Source organism: Cuculus canorus, chromosome 28 (genome assembly GCF_017976375.1).
Source record: "Cuculus canorus isolate bCucCan1 chromosome 28, bCucCan1.pri, whole genome shotgun sequence".
Lineage (NCBI taxonomy): Eukaryota > Metazoa > Chordata > Aves > Cuculiformes > Cuculidae > Cuculus > Cuculus canorus.
The window spans coordinates 995,547-1,015,412 of record NC_071428.1 but is presented as its reverse complement, the minus strand read 5'-3'; the positions used below and the strand labels follow the sequence as shown (position 1 = coordinate 1,015,412).

The 19,866-nt window shown below is 59.9% G+C and overlaps 2 protein-coding genes across 2 annotated transcripts; both read left to right on the top strand.

Moving 5' to 3' along the window:
* The first annotated feature begins 3,674 nt into the window (after positions 1-3,674).
* On the top strand, positions 3,675-8,897 carry CTSK (cathepsin K). The gene is made up of 8 exons (XM_054050922.1): positions 3,675-3,981; positions 5,908-6,034; positions 6,150-6,272; positions 6,833-6,988; positions 7,059-7,277; positions 7,368-7,533; positions 7,629-7,734; positions 7,816-8,897. Exons 1-8 carry the CDS (start codon positions 3,974-3,976, stop codon positions 7,913-7,915), a joined length of 1,005 nt encoding a protein of 334 aa, XP_053906897.1. The 5' UTR covers positions 3,675-3,973; the 3' UTR covers positions 7,916-8,897.
* Positions 8,898-13,614: 4,717 nt separating this feature from the next.
* CTSS (cathepsin S) lies at positions 13,615-18,858 on the top strand. The gene is made up of 8 exons (XM_054050923.1): positions 13,615-13,816; positions 14,223-14,349; positions 14,486-14,608; positions 14,803-14,952; positions 15,029-15,253; positions 15,800-15,965; positions 16,671-16,773; positions 18,110-18,858. Exons 2-8 carry the CDS (start codon positions 14,224-14,226, stop codon positions 18,207-18,209), a joined length of 993 nt encoding a protein of 330 aa, XP_053906898.1. The 5' UTR covers positions 13,615-13,816; position 14,223; the 3' UTR covers positions 18,210-18,858.
* The last annotated feature ends 1,008 nt before the right edge of the window (positions 18,859-19,866 follow it).

The following is a 19,866-nucleotide window of genomic DNA, read 5'->3' as shown; positions in this document are numbered from 1 at the left end:
GCGCTCGGGGCACAAATGAAGGAGCTGCACCGTCCCCCGGTGTGGACGGAGGACGTCAGAGGTGTGGATGGAGGATGGAGCAGCGCTCACTGCCAAAGCAGGAGGAGGAAAATTCCATTTCTACAGCGATCCAACCCTGAGAAACTTGGCCTTTGTGATGCTACGGCTTCGATCCGTCCTGGAGCGATGTCCTCGGCTGCCCAGGGCAGCAGCAGGAGCTGGATGGGAAACATCGCAGGACCTGGAGGCCGCGTGGATGAGGAGCAACGACTTCAGGTCTGTGTGTCCTCAGGCCCTCGGGGGTGACTCTGCTGTCACCTCGTCATTTCGGGCCCTGCCGTGGACAATTCCAGCTGCTGGGGAAAAGAAACAGCTGGAGGAGCCGGCAAACACCCAGCGTTGGGAAAGGCTTTGGTGCTGGCAGCAGCGAGGATGAGGATGGGCGAGGGGCTAGCGGGCCCTTTCCAGGGGGTTGTGGAAGAGCCGGAGGGGGATGCGGGACAGAGCTGGGAGGGAGACGCTGCTCCCTGTCCGTCCTGCTTTGATAACTCTGTTATTTTTCAGTGCGATGGGGGGGGAACACTTTATCAAAGGATCGCTTGGGCTGGGCGGCAGCCAAACCTCCTCCTCGGTGGGCGTTGTTTTGGGCCCAGGGCTCCCTCGTGTTGCAGATGATTCTATGTAGCAGAGATTTTACAACAAAGATATTTTCCCTTTTCCAAAGTTCGGTCTCGTTTCTGCCTTCTCCTGGCCCCAAAGGCCCCCCCCCGGCCCCCTCCCTGGCCCTGCTGCAGCGCTGCGATGAAGCCCTTGGTGCTGTCTTTGCCCGAGCTCCCTCTCCTCCTCCTAATTCCATGCAGTCATGGTCTGGAGGATGTTAGGAGACTCGGGGTTTGGGGATGGTCTTTGGGTTCTCCAGGTTTGGGATCAGCCTCTGGGTTTGGGGATGGTCTTCGGGTTCTCCAGGTTTGGGGTCAGCCTCCGGGTTTGGGGATGGTCTTTGGGTTCTCCAGGTTTGGGATCAGCCTCTGGGTTTGGGGATGGTCTTCGGGTTCTCCAGGTTTGGGATCAGCCTCCGGGTTTGGGGATGGTCTTTGGGTTCTCCAGGTTTGAGGGACAGTCTCTGGGTTTGGGGATGGTCTTTGGGTTCTCCAGGTTTGGGGTCATTCTCCGGGTTTGGGGATGGTCTTTGGGTTCTCCAGGTTTGAGGGTCAGTCTCCAGGTTTGGGGATGGTCTTTGGGTTCTCCAGGTTTGGGGTCATTCTTCGGGTTTGGGGATGGTCTTTGGGTTCTCCAGGTTTGAGGGACAGTCTCTGGGTTTGGGGATGGTCTTTGGGTTCTCCAGGTTTGGGGTCATTCTCCAGGTTTGGGGATGGTCTTTGGGTTCTCCAGGTTTGGGGTCAGCCTCCGGGTTTGGGGATGGTCTTTGGGTTCTCCAGGTTTGGGGTCAGCCTCCGGGTTTGGGGATGGTCTTTGGGTTCTCCAGGTTTGGGGTCAGCCTCCAGGTTTGGAGATGGTCTTTGGGTTCTCCAGGTTTGGGGACAGTCTCTGGGTTCTCTGTTTTTAGGGGACAGTCTCCAGGTTCTCCGGGCTTGAGGACAGTCTCTGGGCTTGGGATCAGCCTCTGGGTTTGGGGATGGTCTTTGGGTTCTCCAGGTTTGGGGTCAGCCTCCGGGTTTGGGGATGGTCTTTGGGTTCTCCAGGTTTGAGGGACAGTCTCTGGGTTTGGGGATGGTCTTTGGGTTCTCCAGGTTTGAGGGACAGTCTCCAGGTTTGGGGATGGTCTTTGGGTTCTCCGGGTTTGGGGATGGTCTTTGGGTTCTCCAGGTTTGGGGTCATTCTCCAGGTTTGGGGATGGTCTTGGGGTTCTCCAGGGTTGAGGGACAGTCTCCGTGTTTGCGTTTGGTTTCTGGCTTTAGGGGCTGTCTCCAGCTTCTCCAGGTTCAGGAATCATCTCTGGGTCTGGGGATGGTTGTGTTCTCCCCGCAGCCAGAGGGGACACAGCCCAGTGCCCCCAGTTCAGCCTCCGCTCTGACCCCATCTCCCTGGCGCGTGGGGCTCCGTCCTGGTGGCCTCACTGCTTGGTCACGCGTGGCCACGTCAGGGCCTCATGCTCAGGTGATGAGTCCGCGGGGAGCCCGGGGCTGACTCAGCCGCCGCGGACGGGGACCTCGCTGGGGGCTCCACGTCCCTCTCCGGGGACCTCTGCAGAGTTGGGGTGACCTGGGGTGAGTTCAGAGGTGGCTCCAGCCCACGTCCCCCCAACCTTGGTGCTGCTCCATCCCTTGCTCCCCAGGAGCTCGTGCCCGCGGCCGGGGGACGATGATGTCCCCGAGGTGGCTGATGCCACCGGGATCTTCCAGACGGTGAACAACGTTTTCTGATGTGTCGCGGCAGGAGCCGCGTGACGCGGTGCCCGTCACCGCAGAAAGCACCCTCTGGCCCCGTGGTGTTGGCATCAGGGCGAGGGGGTGGCCAAATCCTGCCCTGGGCTGAGGACGGGTGGGATGGGGGAGATCCTGTCCTCTGCTCCAGATGTCACACAACCATCCTGAGGGGTTTTTTTTTTGGGAGGGTCTGATCCTGGCGGGTGAGGATGTCTGGAAGGAAGTGGGTGCTCAGCCCTCCTTGGGGTGCTGGGGACACAAGGACCCCCTCTGCTGTGGGGCAGGAGAGTGTCTCCAGGGTGGGATCCTGGGCAGGAGGACATCCCAGGGCAGGAGGGTGTTCCCCACGGGAAGGTATTGGGGCAGGAGGACATCCCGGGGTAGGAGGATGTCCATAGGGTGGGATAGTGGGGCAGGAGGACATTCCTGGAGCAAGAGGATGTTCCTCAAGGTAGGGTACGGGGGCAGGTGGACATCCCAGGGCAAGAGGATGTCCATAAGGTGGGATAGTGGGGCAGGAGGACGTTCCTGGAGTAAGAGGATGTTCTCCAAGGTAGGGTATGGGGGCAGGAGGACATTCCTGGAGTAAGAGGATGGTCCTCAAGGTAGGGTATGGGGGCAGGAGGACGTCCCAGGGCAGGAGGATGTCCATAGGGTGGGATAGTGGGGCAGGAGGACATTCCTGGAGCAAGAGGATGTTCTCCAAGGTAGAGTAGTGGGGCAGGAGGGCATTCCTGGAGCAAGAGGATGTTCTCCAAGGTAGGGTACGGGGGCAGGAGGATGTCCATAGGGTGGGATACTGGGGCAGGAGAACATTCCTGGAGCAAGAGGATGTTCCCCAAGGTAGGGTATGGGGGCAGGAGGACATCCCATGGCAAGAGGATGCCTCCGAGGTCAGATGCTGGGGCAGGAGGACATCCCCAAGGTGGGATGCTGGGGCAGGAGGGCATTCCTGGAGCAAGAGGATGTTCCTCAAGGTAGGGTACGGGGGCAGGAGGACATCCCAGGGCAAGAGGATGTCCCTAGAGCAGAATATCTGGGTAGGAGGATGTTCTCCAAGGTAGGGTAGTGGGGCAGGAGGACATCCCATGGCAAGAGGATGCCTCCGAGGTCAGATGCTGGGGCAGGAGGACATCCCCAAGGTGGGATACTGGGGCAGGAGGGCATTCCTGGAGCAAGAGGATGCCTCCAAGGTTGGCTGCTGGGGCAGGAGGACATCCCCAAGGTGGGACGCTGGGGCAGGAGGACATCCCCAGAGCAGGACGCTGGGGTAGAAGACCATCTCGGGGCCCAAGGATGTCCCCAGGGTGGGATGCTGGGCCAGGAGGGTGTCCCCAAGATGGGATCCAGAGCCGCTGGCCCTGACTCAGCTCTGCCTCAGCATCACGTGCAGCCGCCATGGAGCCGCCGCTGCGTTTCCCCCCTTCCCATCGCCTCCTTCCCTCCAACCCCATCCAGGCTGAAGCGCCTGCCAAGATTTTCCAGCTGCTTCTTCTCCACTTCCTCAATCCAGCGGCAATAAAAGCGCAGAGCGCCCGCATCCCCGTCCCAGGGCGCCCCGTTCGCCGCCGCCGTCGCCCCGCAGGATGCTGGGGTAAGCGGGGTGGGAGAGGGGTTGGGGGGCAGCGGGGTGGCTTTTATCCAGGGAAATGGGTGCCAGTGGGAGTTGCGGGGGGAAACGGGACCCTGCGTGGCAGCGCTGGGCCCCTCGGTGTTGAGGGAGCAAAAGGGGAAACTGAGGCACGGAGTGGGGCTGCATCCCCGCTCTGCCCTGAGGCTCTGGTGGGTGCAGGGGGGGAGTGGGTAAAAAGCGAGGGAGGGGAGAAGAAGCCTGTACCCCCCCCTTGACTGCACCCCGTGCTCTGTGCGCCCCCAAATCTCTGTTTCCTCACGGGTTGAGATGCAGGAGTTGCGCCAGTGGGGCCCTAATGGGAATCAGCTGTCGCGGCTCGTGATGTCTGCGCCTCTCCAGCGCCGCTGCGGCCGGGACCCAGCCCCGAAAGTGGGGGGACGGGGAGCCCCAACCCCAAACCAGGGGATCCTCACCCCGAAACGGGAGGGATGGGGGGTCCTGGTACCCAAACATGGGGTCCCAGTCCCAAAATAAGGGGGGACAGGAGATCCCAGCACCCAAACATGGGGTCTCAGTCCCAAAATAAGGGGGGACAGGGGAGCCCATCACCCAAACATGGGGTCCCAGTCCCAAAATAAGGGGGGACAGGGGATCCCAGCACCCAAACATGGGGTCCCAGTCCCAAAATAAGGGGGGACAGGAGATCCCAGCACCCAAACATGGGGTCCCAGTCCCAAAATAAGGGGGTACAGGGGATCCCAGCACCCAAACATGGGGTCCCAGTCCCAAAATAAGGGGGGACAGGAGATCCCAGCACCCAAACATGGGGTCCCAACCCCAAAATACGGGGGGACAGGGGACCCCAGCACCCAAACATGGGGTCCCAGTCCCAAAATAAGGGGGTACAGGAGATCCCAGCACCCAAACATGGGGTCCCAGTCCCAAAATAAGGGGGGACAGGGGATCCCAGCACCCAAACATGGGGTCCCAGTCCCAAAATAAGGGGGGACAGGGGATCCCAGCACCCAAACATGGGGTCCCAGTCCCAAAATAAGGGGGGACAGGGGATCCCAGCACCCAAACATGGGGTCCCAGTCCCAAAATAAGGGGGGACAGGGGATCCCAGCACCCAAACATGGGGTCCCAGCCCCAAAATAAGGGGGGACAGGAGATCCCAGCACCCAAACATGGGGTCCCAGTCCCAAAATAAGGGGGGACAGGGGATCCCAGCACCCAAACATGGGGTCCCAGTCCCAAAATAAGGGGGGACAGGGGATCCCAGCACCCAAACATGGGGTCCCAGTCCCAAAATAAGGGGGGACAGGGGATCCCAGCACCCAAACATGGGGTCCCAGTCCCAAAATAAGGGGGGACAGGAGATCCCAGCACCCAAACATGGGGTCCCAGTCCCAAAATAAGGGGGGACAGGGGATCCCAGCACCCAAACATGGGGTCCCAGCCCCAAAATAAGGGGGGACAGGGGACCCCAGCACCCAAATATGGGGTCCCAGTCCCAAAATAAGGGGGGACAGGAGATCCCAGCACCCAAACATGGGGTCCCAGTCCCAAAATAAGGGGGGACAGGGGATCCCAGCACCCAAACATGGGGTCCCAGCCCCAAAATAAGGGGGTACAGGGGATCCCAGCACCCAAACATGGGGTCCCAGCCCCAAAATAAGGGGGTACAGGGGATCCCAGCACCCAAACATGGGGTCCCAGCCCCAAAATAAGGGGTACAGGAGATCCCAGCACCCAAACATGGGGTCCCAGCCCCAAAATAAGGGGGTACAGGGGATCCCAGCACCCAAACATGGGGTCCCAGCCCCAAAACCAGTTGGGGTCCTGTCCCCAGCTCGGCCGGGCGGGGGTCATTACTGGGGTGGGGATGGGGTCCTGGTCCATCCTGGCCCTCTGCAGCCCCACCAGGCTCTGGTGGCCATTGCCCAGGATTTGGTGGCCCACCCTGCTGGTCCTGCTGGTCCCCGCGGCCATGGCCCAGCTGCGCCCCGCGAGGGAATTGGATGCCCAATGGGAGCTGTGGAAGAAAACCCATCGGAAGCAGTACAACGGCGAGGTACGGCGGAGCCCCCGGTGATGTCCCCATGGGGCCGGTGGTGGCCTTGAGGGTGTCCTCACGGTGGTGGTGGCACGTGGGTAGAACCCCGACACCATCTCACCTGGTGGTGCAGACGGATGAGGTGACGCGGAGGCTGATCTGGGAGAAGAACCTCAAGTACATCAACACCCACAACCTGGAGCACGCGTTGGGCGTCCACACCTTCGAGTTGGCCATGAACCACCTGGGTGACATGGTGAGCGTGGCGGGAGGGGACGGGAACGGGTGGTTGGGAGGGCACTGAGAAGCAGAGGATGGTCTTGAGTTGGCGAGGGTCATCGAGTCCAACTCCTGTTCCTGCACCACCACAACCTTCACATGGAGTCATAGAATAGTTCAGATCGGAAGGGACCTCAAAGCCCATCGGGTTCACGATGTCACTCAAGGGTAGAGACACCTCTCGCTGGAGCAGAGCTCTCCAAGCTCCATCCAACCTGGTCTTGGAGACACCTCCATACTCAACACTGTGTTTGAGGGCGTTGACCAAACGCTTCTGGAATATTAATGGTTGGACTCGATGATCCAATGGGTCCTTTCCAACCTTGTGATTCTGTGTGATTGTCCGGCCTGGCACCGCGACTGCTTCTCCAGGAGCTCTTCCAGTGCTCCACCACTGGATGGAAGGGTGAAGAACCTCCTAATGTCCAACCTAACCCTTCTCTGGTGCATCTTCCCACCGTTCCCTCATGTCCCATGGGTTCTGCCCTGCCCGCCACCCCCAGGGTTGCACCCCATGACCTCCAACTCCTTCCCCAGACCAGCGAGGAGGTGGTGAGGACAATGACGGGCCTGAAGGTGCCCCACAACCGCCCGCGTCGCAACGAGACGCTCTACATCCCCGACTGGACCGAGAGAGCTCCGTCTGCCGTGGACTGGAGGAGGAAGGGCTACGTGACGCCGGTCAAGAACCAGGTCAGTTGGGTTCTCCCAAGGGTGCCAGGGGTGAGGTGTCACCCCGGTGTCACCCGTGGTGTCCCCGCAGGGGCAGTGCGGCTCCTGTTGGGCTTTCAGCTCCGTGGGTGCCCTGGAGGGGCAACTGAAGAGGAAGACGGGGAAGCTCCTCTCCCTCAGCCCCCAAAACCTGGTGGACTGCGTGGCCAACAACGACGGCTGCGGCGGGGGCTACATGACCAACGCCTTCGCCTACGTCCACCAGAACCACGGCATCGACTCCGAGGACGCCTACCCCTACATCGGGCAGGTCCGGGGCCGGGAGGAGGGCTTTATCTTCCTACCCCTTGTGCCCGCCATCCCGTTCCCATCCGCCTTCCTTCCTGCTGCTCCCGCGTAGGATGAGAGCTGCATGTACAGCCCCAGCGGGAAGGCGGCCAAATGCCGCGGCTACCGGGAAATTCCCGAAGGCAACGAGAAGGCGTTGAAGAGGGCAGTAGCCAGGATCGGCCCCGTCTCCGTAGGCATCGACGCCAGCTTGCCTTCCTTCCAGTTCTACAGCCGGGGTGAGGGGCTGGCAGGGATGGAACCCCTCCGGCGGGGAAACTGAGGCACAGCCGAGTGGTTTAGCTTTAGCGTAACCCCTCTGTGCTGACGCCAGGTGTGTACTACGACGAGAGCTGCAACGCCGAGAACATCAACCACGCCGTGCTGGCGGTGGGCTACGGCGCGCAGAGGGGCACCAAGCACTGGATCATCAAGAACAGGTAGGGCGGACGGTGGGGATGCTTCTCCCTCGCCGCCTCGGGCGGTGCCGGCGGCTCACGCTCGGCTTTTTCTCCCCGCAGTTGGGGCGAGGAGTGGGGCAATAAGGGCTACGTCCTCCTGGCGCGCAACGCCAACAACGCCTGCGGCATCGCCAACCTCGCCAGCTTCCCCAAGATGTGAGCGCTCCCGCGCCGCGGGCGCTCCCTCCTTCCCCCTCTGCTCCGGCTCAGCCTTTCCGCTCCCCATCGCCAAAGCTGACGGCGCTCCAGGTGGGATCGCTGCGTCTCCAGGAGGAATCGCCTCCCCCCCCAGGAGAAAGGGGATGGGGGTGATGAGATCCCGTTGTGCGTTCCTGGACTCCTTTGCCGCCGGCGCCGCGCTCTGCCTTCCCGGCTCCAGAGGGTCGGATCCATCCGGAGACGCTTGTGCAAGGAGGATCCGATCCTTCTGTAGACCGTTGTGCAAGGAGGATCGGATCCATCCGGAGATGCTTGTGCAAGGAGGATCCGATCCATCTGTAGACGCTTGTGCAAGGAGGATTGGATCCATCTGGAGATGCTTGTGCAAGGAGGATCCGATCCATCTGTAGATGCTTGTGCAAGGAGGATCGGATCCATCTGGAGATGCTTGTGCAAGGAGGATCCGATCCATCCAGAGATGCTTGTGCAAGGAGGATCGGATCCATCCGGAGATGCTTGTGCAAGGAGGATCCGATCCATCCATAGACCCTTGTGCAAGGAGGATCCGATCCATCCAGAGATGCTTGTGCAAGGAGGATCGGATCCATCCGGAGATGCTTGTGCAAGGAGGATCCGATCCATCTGTAGATGCTTGTGCAAGGAGGATCCGATCCATCTGTAGACCCTTGTGCAAGGAGGATCTGATCCATCTGTAGATGCTTGTGCAAGGAGGATCCGATCCATCTGTAGATGCTTGTGCAAGGAGGATCCGATCCATCTGTAGATGCTTGTGTAAGGAGGATCCGATCCATACGGAGATGGTTGTGCAAGGAGGATCGGATCCATCTGTAGATGATTGTGCAAGGAGGATCGGATCCATCCATAGACGCTTGTGCAAGGAGGACCCGATCCATCCGGAGACGCTTGTGCAAGGAGGACCCGATCCATCCGGAGACGCTTGTGCAAGGAGGATCCGATCCATCCGGAGACGCTTGTGCAAGGAGGATCCGATCCATCTGTAGATGCTCGTGCAAGGAGGTCCCACTCCGGCCTCTGCCTCCGGGAACGTGGATCCATGGAGGAACCCTGCGGAGGTGGAAGGTCCCCATGGCGGGCGCGGATGGGTGTCCCCTCCCGGTGCCCCTCGGGGGCCGCACAGGGCGATACCACTGTATTTTTACAATAAACCCCATTTCTTTGAACGCTCAGAGGTGCTTTGGGCTGTGTGGCGTCAGCCCCGAAGGTCCTGGTGACAACAGTCCCCCCCTGTCCCATGCGTCCACGTCATCATTCTGGGGATAGAGATGGGAAAAACGTGGAGCCATGGGATGGGTTGGGTTGGAAGGGACCCCAAAGCCCATCCAGTCCCACCCCTGCCATGGGCAGGGACATCTCCCGCTGGATCAGGGGCTCCAAACCCCATCCAACCAAGCCTGGAACCCCTCCAGGGATGGGATTTCAGGGTTCTGGCTGATGTCAAGTGAGAATCATGGAGATATGGGTTGGAAGGGACCTCAAAGCCCATCCGGTTCCACCTCTGGATCACCTCCCACTGGAATAGGGGCTCCAAACCCCATCCAACCTGGCCTGGAACCCCTCCAGGGATGGGACAACCGGGGCAAAACCCTCAAAATAAGGATTTTCTCCCCAAGATCTCAGCTCAATCTCCCCTCTTGCAGCTCAAAACCCTTCTCCTCATCCTCCCTCCGCCCTCCCTGATCCAGAGCCCCTCCACAGCTCTCCTGGAGCTCCTTCAGGTTCTGGAAGGTCACTATAAGGTCTCCCAGAGCCTTCTCTTCTCCAGACTGAACAACCCCAACTCTCCATCCTGGCCTCGTACGGGAGGTTCTCCAACCCTTGGATCATCTCCATGGCCTCCTCTGGACCAACAGCTCCATGTCCTCCCTGTGCTGAGGACCCAAGAGTTGGACACAGCCTCCAGGGGGGTCTCCCAGAGCGGAGCAGAGGGGCAGAATCCATCCCTCACTGCTGCTCCCTCTGCTCCGCGTGGGATCCATCCTTCTCCCTCCGGAAGCGATGACCGGCGCGGGAAGAACCTGCCGGGCTTTTTTTGCATAATCCCAGCTGGTTCTGCAGGATCCTGGGATGAGGTGGAAGAAATAAAGAGGGTGGGGAGGGATGCGACCAAAGAGCCGTCGGGGGCTGCGGCGCCGTAGCTTCGGGGCCAAACGTTTGTGCCGGAGTTGGGTGCGTTTCACAGCCGAACCTCCGCTATCTCCCCAAAACCTCAGCCCTGAAGGATCCTTTGAAGGAAAGGAGTCGGACAAACGACCGGAGGAAAGCTCGGGGCGAGCCCCGACAGGGAGGAAAGGTGATATTTGCCTTGAAAAAATCACGTCAAACCAATTTAATGCTTCGAAAATGAGGTTCTTTCCCGTAGCGGCGCGTGGGCAGCGAGACGCGGGCGCCGGACGTCCCATCCGCGTGACGCGGTGGGCGTTGGACGCGGTTTGGTCCGGGTTGTGCCGTTGGGGACCTTCGAAACCTGAAGGCTGCGAAAAGAAAGTGAAATCAGAGCAGTTCCATTTCCTCATTCACCACCTCCCGGCGGCGTTGAGCGGAGCCATCTCCTCGCCCCAAGGACCTTCACGCTCATCTCCTCGCCCCAAGGACCTTCTTCACGCCCATCTCCTCGCCCCAAGGACCTTCACGCTCATCTCCTCGCCCCAAGGACCTTCACGCTCATATCCTCACCCCAAGGACCTTCTTCACGCCCATCTCCTCGCCCCAAGGACCTTCTTCACGCCCATCTCCTCGCCCCAGGGACCTTCACGCTCATCTCCTCACCCCAAGGACCTTCACGCCCATCTCCTCACCCCAAGGACCTTCTTCACGCCCATCTCCTCGCCCCAAGGACCTTCTTCACGCCCATCTCCTCGCCCCAAGGACCTTCACGCTCATCTCCTCGCCCCAAGGACCTTCACGCTCATCTCCTCGCCCCAAGGACCTTCTCGCTCATCTCCTCACCCCAAGGACCTTCACGCTCATCTCCTCGCCCCAAGGACCTTCTCGCTCATCTCCTCACCCCAAGGACCTTCTCGCTCATCTCCTCGCCCCAAGGACCTTCTCGCTCATCTCCTCGCCCCAAGGACCTTCACGCCCATCTCCTCACCCCAAGGACCTTCACGCCCATCTCCTCGCCCCAAGGACCTTCACGCCCATCTCCTCACCCCAAGGACCTTCTTCACGCTCATCTCCTCACCCCAAGGACCTTCTTCACGCTCATCTCCTCGCCCCAAGGACCTTCACGCCCATCTCCTCACCCCAAGGACCTTCTTCACGCTCATCTCCTCACCCCAAGGACCTTCTTCACGCCCATCTCCTCGCCCCAAGGACCTTCACGCTCATCTCCTCACCCCAAGGACCTTCACGCTCATCTCCTCGCCCCAAGGACCTTCACACCCATCTCCTCACCCCAAGGACCTTCACGCCCATCTCCTCGCCCCAAGGACCTTCACGCTCATCTCCTCGCCCCAAGGACCTTCACGCCCATCTCCTCGCCCCAAGGACCTTCACGCTCATCTCCTCGCCCCAAGGACCTTCACGCCCATCTCCTCGCCCCAAGGACCTTCACGCTCATCTCCTCACCCCAAGGACCTTCACGCTCATCTCCTCGCCCCAAGGACCTTCACGCCCATCTCCTCGCCCCAAGGACCTTCACGCTCATCTCCTCACCCCAAGGACCTTCTCGCCCATCTCCTCGCCCCAAGGACCTTCACGCCCATCTCCTCGCCCCAGGGACCTTCTCGCTCATCTCCTCGCCCCAGGGACCTTCACGCCCATCTCCTCGCCCCAAGGACCTTCACGCTCATCTCCTCGCCCCAAGGACCTTCACGCTCATCTCCTCACCCCAAGGACCTTCTTCACGCCCATCTCCTCGCCCCAGGGACCTTCACGCCCATCTCCTCACCCCAAGGACCTTCACGCTCATCTCCTCGCCCCAAGGACCTTCTCGCCCATCTCCTCGCCCCAAGGACCTTCACGCTCATCTCCTCGCCCCAAGGACCTTCTCGCCCATCTCCTCGCCCCAAGGACCTTCACGCCCATCTCCTCGCCCCAGGGACCTTCACGCTCATCTCCTCGCCCCAGGGACCTTCACGCTCATCTCCTCACCCCAAGGACCTTCACGCTCATCTCCTCGCCCCAAGGACCTTCACGCTCATCTCCTCGCCCCAAGGACCTTCACACCCATCTCCTCACCCCAAGGACCTTCACGCCCATCTCCTCGCCCCAAGGACCTTCACGCTCATCTCCTCGCCCCAAGGACCTTCACGCTCATCTCCTCACCCCAAGGACCTTCTTCACGCCCATCTCCTCGCCCCAGGGACCTTCACGCCCATCTCCTCGCCCCAAGGACCTTCACGCCCATCTCCTCGCCCCAAGGACCTTCACGCCCATCTCCTCGCCCCAAGGACCTTCACGCCCATCTCCTCGCCCCAAGGACCTTCACGCTCATCTCCTCGCCCCAAGGACCTTCACGCCCATCTCCTCGCCCCAGGGACCTTCACGCTCATCTCCTCACCCCAAGGACCTTCACACTCATCTCCTCGCCCCAAGGACCTTCACGCCCATCTCCTCGCCCCAAGGACCACCTTCACGCCCATCTCCTCGCCCCAAGGACCTTCTCGCCCATCTCCTCGCCCCAAGGACCACCTTCACGCCCATCTCCTCGCCCCAAGGACCTTCTCGCCCATCTCCTCGCCCCAAGGACCTTCACGCACATCTCCTCGCCCCAGGGACCTTCACGCTCATCTCCTCGCCCCAAGGACCTTCACGCCCATCTCCTCACCCCAAGGACCTTCACGCTCATCTCCTCGCCCCAGGGACCTTCACGCTCATCTCCTCGCCCCAAGGACCTTCACGCTCATCTCCTCGCCCCAAGGACCTTCACGCCCATCTCCTCACCCCAAGGACCTTCACGCCCATCTCCTCGCCCCAAGGACCTTCTTCACGCCCATCTCCTCGCCCCAAGGACCTTCACGCCCATCTCCTCACCCCAAGGACCTTCTTCACGCCCATCTCCTCGCCCCAAGGACCTTCTTCACGCTCATCTCCTCGCCCCAAGGACCTTCACGCTCATCTCCTCGCCCCAAGGACCTTCACGCTCATCTCCTCGCCCCAAGGACCTTCACGCTCATCTCCTCGCCCCAAGGACCTTCACGCCCATCTCCTCACCCCAAGGACCTTCACGCCCATCTCCTCACCCCAAGGACCTTCACGCCCATCTCCTCGCCCCAAGGACCTTCACGCCCATCTCCTCGCCCCAAGGACCTTCACGCTCATCTCCTCACCCCAAGGACCTTCACGCTCATCTCCTCACCCCAAGGACCTTCACGCCCATCTCCTCGCCCCAAGGACCTTCACGCTCATCTCCTCACCCCAAGGACCTTCACGCTCATCTCCTCGCCCCAAGGACCTTCTTCACGCCCATCTCCTCACCCCAAGGACCTTCACGCCCATCTCCTCGCCCCAAGGACCTTCTTCACGCCCATCTCCTCGCCCCAAGGACCTTCACGCCCATCTCCTCGCCCCAAGGACCTTCACGCCCATCTCCTCGCCCCAAGGACCTTCACGCCCATCTCCTCGCCCCAAGGACCTTCACACCCATCTCCTCACCCCAAGGACCTTCACGCCCATCTCCTCGCCCCAAGGACCTTCACGCCCATCTCCTCGCCCCAAGGACCTTCACGCTCATCTCCTCACCCCAAGGACCTTCACGCTCATCTCCTCACCCCAAGGACCTTCACGCCCATCTCCTCACCCCAAGGACCTTCACGCTCATCTCCTCGCCCCAAGGACCTTCACGCCCATCTCCTCGCCCCAAGGACCTTCACGCCCATCCCGAACCGCGTTCCGTGGGAAGCTGCTCCGTGTCCGGCAGGTGAAGCACCTCCCTGGGGTGGGTTTGGGCTGGAGAATGTGGAGAAATGGTCCTTCTGTGCTCTCCTGGAGGACAAGGATCACCTCCCACCTTGCTGCGTCCTCCTTGGATCGTTCCTTCTCCTCCAGAAAAGATGGAGATGGAAAGTTGGCTGAGGAAGGGGATCCACAGGGTTCTCTGAGCAGGGACTTTCTGGGGAGGTGGTCCCATGGGTCGGCGTGTGGGAAGGGTTTGGTTCCACGTGGTGGTTGTCCTGAGGCCGCAGAGCATCGCTGTGGGGACGGGAACGGCTCCCGGCAGAGGGAAAAATGGCTCTGAGGAGATGGGATGGAGGTGGGACTCGGTGGGGATGTCAACCCCCCCCGGGCTGAGGTCTGACACCACTTCTCCGGTCCCACCTGAGCAGGATGGAGCTCTTGGCTTCCATCGCCTTCCAAGCTGTGCTTGTGGTGGCACTGGGACACCGGGACCCCACGCTGGATTGGCACTGGGAGCTCTGGAAGAAAACTTACGGCAAAGAGTACGGCCACGAGGTAGGGATGGGTGTCCTGGGTGGGGAGAGGTGGTTTGGGTGGGGGTCTGAGGTGGTGGGTGCTGAGGTGGGACACGGTGGGGTGGAATGGCTGTGGGACCTCTGGTGCACCCCAATGCGGCTGTGTTTCATCTCAGAAAGAGGAAGGGAAGCGACGCGTGACGTGGGAGAGGAACCTACGCCTGGTGATGCTTCACAACCTGGAGCACTCGCTGGGGCTGAGGTCCTACCAGCTGGCCATGAACCACCTGGCTGACATGGTAGGTGCCAACCGTGCCGCGAGGCTGAGTCACCGCGCGTTGGTCAAGAGGGATGAAATGTACTGCGTTGGTGATGTTGCAACCGGGAACATCCATCCCCGGAGGCTGCGAGGCCAAACCTGGACCTTTCGGTGGGGTGGGATGCATGGATGGGTCCGTGGAGTTCACCCGTTGCAAATGCTCCTTCCCACCAGAGCAGTGAGGAAGTGGTGGCTTTGATGACTGGGCTGAACGTTGCTCCTCAGCGAAACCGGACCACCACGTACCGACCGCAACCGGGCAGCAAAGTCCCGGACGCGGTGGACTGGAGGGAGAAGGGATGCGTCACGGAGGTCAAGAACCAGGTGAGAAGCTCTCTCTGTGCCTCTCCAGGTCTTGGACTCACGAGGAAGCATCTGAGCATCTCTGGGGCTTTTGCAGGGTGCCTGTGGGTCGTGTTGGGCGTTCAGCTCCGTGGGAGCCCTCGAAGCCCAGATGAAGCTGAAGACGGGGAAGCTGGTGTCCCTGAGCGCCCAGAACCTCGTTGACTGCTCCATCATGTACGGCAACAAAGGCTGTGGGGGCGGATGGGAAACCAACGCTTTCCAGTACATCATCGACAACCGGGGCATCGACTCGGAGGAGTCCTACCCCTACACGGGTCAGGTAGGCGTCGGGATTGGGTCTGCTCAACGCTTGGGTCCACTCAGTGTTTGGGTCCACTCAACGCTTGGGTCTGCTCAACGCTTGGATCTGCTCAACGCTTGGGTCCTCTCAACGCTTGGGTCTGCTCAACGCTTGGGTCCTCTCAACGCTTGGATCTGCTCAACGCTTGGGTCCTCTCAACGCTTGGGTCTGCTCAACGCTTGGGTCCTCTCAACGCTTGGATCTGCTCAACGCTTGGGTCCACTCAACATGTGGGTCTGCTCAACGCTTGGGTCCTCTCAATGCTTGGATCTGCTCAACGCTTGGATCTGCTCAACGCTTGGGTCCTCTCAACGCTTGGGTCTGCTCAACGCTTGGGTCCTCTCAACGCTTGGGTCATCTCAGCTTGAAATGGAGGAATTAATAGTCCTGTTGCTTCCAGAGGAAATCCACTTTGGAAAACCCTGGAGTTGTTTAATGCCGTGAGCATCTGCTCTGACTCCCAGAAAGCAGAGGAGGATTCGGTGCAGGATCTGACCCACCTTCCTCCTGCTCTTCCCTTGCCAGGAAGGCGCGTGCCGCTACAACCCGGCAGCGCGGGCGGCTACGTGTTCCGGGTACGTGGAGCTGCCGTACGGCAATGAAACCGCGCTGAAGGACGCCGTTGCCAACGTGGGGCCCATCTCTGTCAACATCGATGCCCGCCAGCCCACCTTCTTCCTCTACAAATCTGGTGGGTCTTCCAGGGACTCACAAGGGCTGAGCTTTCCTTCCCAAAGCTCCACTTTCTCCACTATCGACTATTTCAGCGTTGGCCCACCTTTAGCTCATGTGGGCACCCAGCACGGGTGACCTCACCCGGAGCAAATTCTGGGGTCCTCAGCACAGGGAGGACCTGGAGCTGTTGGAGCGAGGCCAGAGGAGGCCATGGAGATGATCCAAGGGCTGGAGAACCTCCCGTTTGAGGCCAGGCTGGGAGAGTTGGGGGTGTTCAACCTGGAGAAGAGAAGGCTGCGGGGAGACCTTAGAGCACCTTCCAGTCCTGAAAGGGGCTCCAGGAAAGCTGGGGAGGGGCTCTGGATCAGGGAGGGCAGGGAGAGGATGAGGAGAATGGTTTTGAGCTGCAAGAGCAGAGATTGAGATGAGATCTTGGGGAGAAATGTTCTCCTGTGAGGGTGAGGAGGTCCTGGAACAGGTTGTCCAGAGCAGTGGTGGTGCCCCATCCCTGAAGGTGTCCAAGGCCAGGTTGGATGGGGTTTGGAGCCCCTGATCCAGCGGGAGGTGTCCCTGCTCGTGGTTGGAACTGGATGGGCTTTGAGGTTCCTTCCAACCCAAACCATTCCATGATTCCATGACAGCTCCCAACAAGTGAACAGAACTCCTCTTTGGACAAGGTCTTGGGACACATTGTCCAAAGCTCTTCCCAAATGCCTTCCAGGTATCTACCACGACCCGAACTGCTCTCAGGTGGTGAACCACGCCGTGCTCGTCGTCGGCTACGGCTCTTTGGATGGGCAAGACTACTGGCTCGTGAAGAACAGGTACTGCAAACCCAATGGCTGAGCAGCTTTGGCTTTCGGCCCCGGCTCCGAGGGGGCACCTGGAAGGTTTCCCACCGGAGCCAACAACGCGCTCTTCAATGCCCATCGCCTTTCTTTGGGTATATTTAGGGCTCATCTCCACAACAGTGGTGGAAAGAGCCCTTGATGAAACCCAACAAAGCCCAGATGGACCGAGGCGGCTTAAAAGGTGGGATTCCACCTTCTGGGATTGCCTGCATTCCCAGGTGCTGAGTCAGCACAAAGAGCGAGGAGACCCTGGAAAAGGTTTCCCAGAGCGGCGGTGGTTGCCCCATCCCTGGAGGGGTTCAAGACCAGGTTGGATGGAGCTTTGGAGCTCCTGATCCGGTGGGAGGTTGGAATTAGATGATCATTGAGGTCCTTTCCAACTCAAACCATTCCATAACTCACGGCTGAGAAGGTGCGCGGCTTTGGGACAGGTGGGTGACCCCTTCCTTTGGTCTTTTTGGGGCACAACCTCAGGTACCGCCGCCCCATTCCGACATTCAAAGGAATCACTGAGCAGTTTTTTTCCACCGCTTAAAATGCAGAAGAAAAAGAAGAAGAAGAACTAAAGTGTTGAAATCCGAGTCCCGCAGACTCAGACAAACATTTCTCTGGAAAACCCCAACTCTGCCGCGTCAGCAAAGCTGCACCTGCAAACCATTCCCGAGCTGAAAAACAACCACCACAACCCCCCAACTTTGGGTGGTTTGGCCAACAAAGTTCCTTCATCCTCGCCCCGGGGCCGGGTGACCCCTCGGGTTCCTCCTCGCTCTCCTCTCTGCCCTTGGTGGGATTGTTTGGTGGAAAATATGTGGTTTTAATGTACGAAACTCACTCGTTTGGCCTCGATCTGATGGGTTTTATTTGCTCCAGAACATAGAAGATGAGCGATTGTCCTCTGAAACCCCTTGGAAGAGTCAACCGTAGGGTGGCCATGGGATCCCAAGAGCCATGGCATTGTCCCCCGCGACTCAAATCCTGGGTTGGGTTTGGGCTCCTCGCTCCAAGAAGGACCTTGAGGTCTTGGAGAGCATCCGGAGATGGGAATGGAGCTGGGAAGGGGCTGGAAAACAAGGATTGTGGGAACGGTGAGGGCCCTGGGGGTGTTTAGTGTGGAGAAGAGGAGGTTGAAGGGGGACCTCATGGCTCTCCACAGCTCTTGGAAAGAAGTTGTGGTGATGTGGGTGGAACGGGATGGGAGGAAACAGCCTCAAGTTGTGTCAAGTGAGCTTCAAGGTGGCCCATGGGAAGGGCCACCAAGCGAGGCCGTTCCCTCCTGTGTCTGAGTTTTGCTTCTTTCTCCTCCCCCAAGCTGGGGGGTCCATTTCGGTGACCAGGGCTACATCCGGATGGCGAGGAACCGTGGGAACCACTGCGGCATCGCCAGCTACGCTGTTTACCCCCGGATCTAGAAGGGTCTTTGCTCTTGGGATGAGCTTTGAGATGCCACCACTCACCCTGCTGACCTCCAGCGTGCCCGGCTCCGTTCCAGCCTTCTCTTCTTGAGGAACGCAGTTGTGTTTCTACAGACGATCCGCAGGAACTTGGAGGGATCACGGTTGGCTTCTTCAAACATCTCATCCAGAAGGACCATCTCGTTCTTTCTCTCTCCCCAGGAAGCTCTTGAGATGCCGTTTTGCTTCCTCCTCTTTCTTAAAGATATTTTTTTGTAGCCATTTAATGTCCCGCGGAGCTTCGTAGGGGTGAGAAATGTCCCCTCCTGCCTGGGTGGCCTCGGTGGGAAGCGGAGGATGCCCTGAGCGGAGGTTGGACGGTGATTTCCAAGCGCTGGTTGTGTTTTCAGCGTGGATCTCCTGCTGTCCATGCGATGCTGAGGCTGCGCAGCTCAACTCCATCCCATCACTGGATTTAAACCGTGTCTTCCCCACCCAAAAGTCAATAAAGGTGATTTTCTTTTCCTAAGAGATGGTTTTGCTCCAATGGGTGCCGTGAGATGGGAGCTCAGGTCAACCCCTCAGCTCTTGGCCGGACACACGTGGGGTTCCCGGAGCTCAGCGTTGGGGACACACGTGTTTAATGTCCTTATCCGTCATCTGGATGAGGGGATGGAGCCCTCCCTCAGTTTGCAGATGACACCAAAGTGGGTGGGAGTGTGGATCTGCTGGAGGGCAGGAGGATCTGCAGAGGGATCCAGGCTGGATCCATGGATGGAGGGCAGGAGGATCTGCAGAGGGATCCAGGCTGGATCCATGGATGGAGGGCAGGAGGATCTGCAGAGGGATCCAGGCTGGATCCATGGATGGAGGGCAGGAGGATCTGCAGAGGGATCCAGGCTGGATCCATGGATGGAGGACAGGAGGCTCTGCAGAGGGATCCAGGCTGGATCCATGGATGGAGGGCAGGAGGATCTGTAGAGGGATCCAGGCTGGATCCATGGGATGGAGGGCAGGAGGATCTGCAGAGGGATCCAGGCTGGATCCATGGATGGAGGGCAGGAGGATCTGCAGAGGGATCCAGGCTGGATCCATGGATGGAGGGCAGGAGGATCTGCAGAGGGATCCAGGCTGGATCCATGGGATGGAGGGCAGGAGGATCTGCAGAGGGATCCAGGCTGGATCCATGGGATGGAGGGCAGGAGGATCTGCAGAGGGATCCAGGCTGGATCCATGGATGGAGGGCAGGAGGATCTGCAGAGGGATCCAGGCTGGATCCATGGATGGAGAGCAGGAGGATCTGCAGAGGGATCCAGGCTGGATCCATGGATGGAGAGCAGGAGGATCTGCAGAGGGATCCAGGCTGGATCCATGGGATGGGGTTCAACGCTGCTCGGTGCCGAGTGCTGCTCTGTGGCCTCAACAACCCCATGTAGCTCCAGGTTTGGAGAAGGGCACCTGGAAAGCTGCTTGACAGAAAAGGACCTGCGGGTGTTGGTTGACAGCAGCTGACCACGAGCCAGCAGTGGCCCAAGTGGCCAAGGAGGCCACCAGGATCCTGGTGTGGATCAGCCATGGGGTGGCAGCAGGAGCAGGGACGCGATTGTCCCCCTGGACTCGGCGCTGGTGAACCCCTACATTGGAGTCCCCATCCTGGAACGGGTCCCAAACCGTG

Excerpts from the sequence above, each read along its gene's own strand:
- CTSS (XM_054050923.1), top strand. The coding sequence starts at position 14,224 with ATGGAGCTCTTGGCTTCCATCGCCTTCCAAGCTGTGCTTGTGGTGGCA. Across the intron at positions 15,254-15,799 it reads CCTACCCCTACACGGGTCAG|GAAGGCGCGTGCCGCTACAA; the intron begins GTAGGCGTCGGG and ends TTCCCTTGCCAG. Across the intron at positions 16,774-18,109 it reads TACTGGCTCGTGAAGAACAG|CTGGGGGGTCCATTTCGGTG; the intron begins GTACTGCAAACC and ends TCCTCCCCCAAG.
- CTSK (XM_054050922.1), top strand. Across the intron at positions 6,035-6,149 it reads GGAAGCAGTACAACGGCGAG|ACGGATGAGGTGACGCGGAG; the intron begins GTACGGCGGAGC and ends CTGGTGGTGCAG. Across the intron at positions 6,273-6,832 it reads TGAACCACCTGGGTGACATG|ACCAGCGAGGAGGTGGTGAG; the intron begins GTGAGCGTGGCG and ends CTCCTTCCCCAG.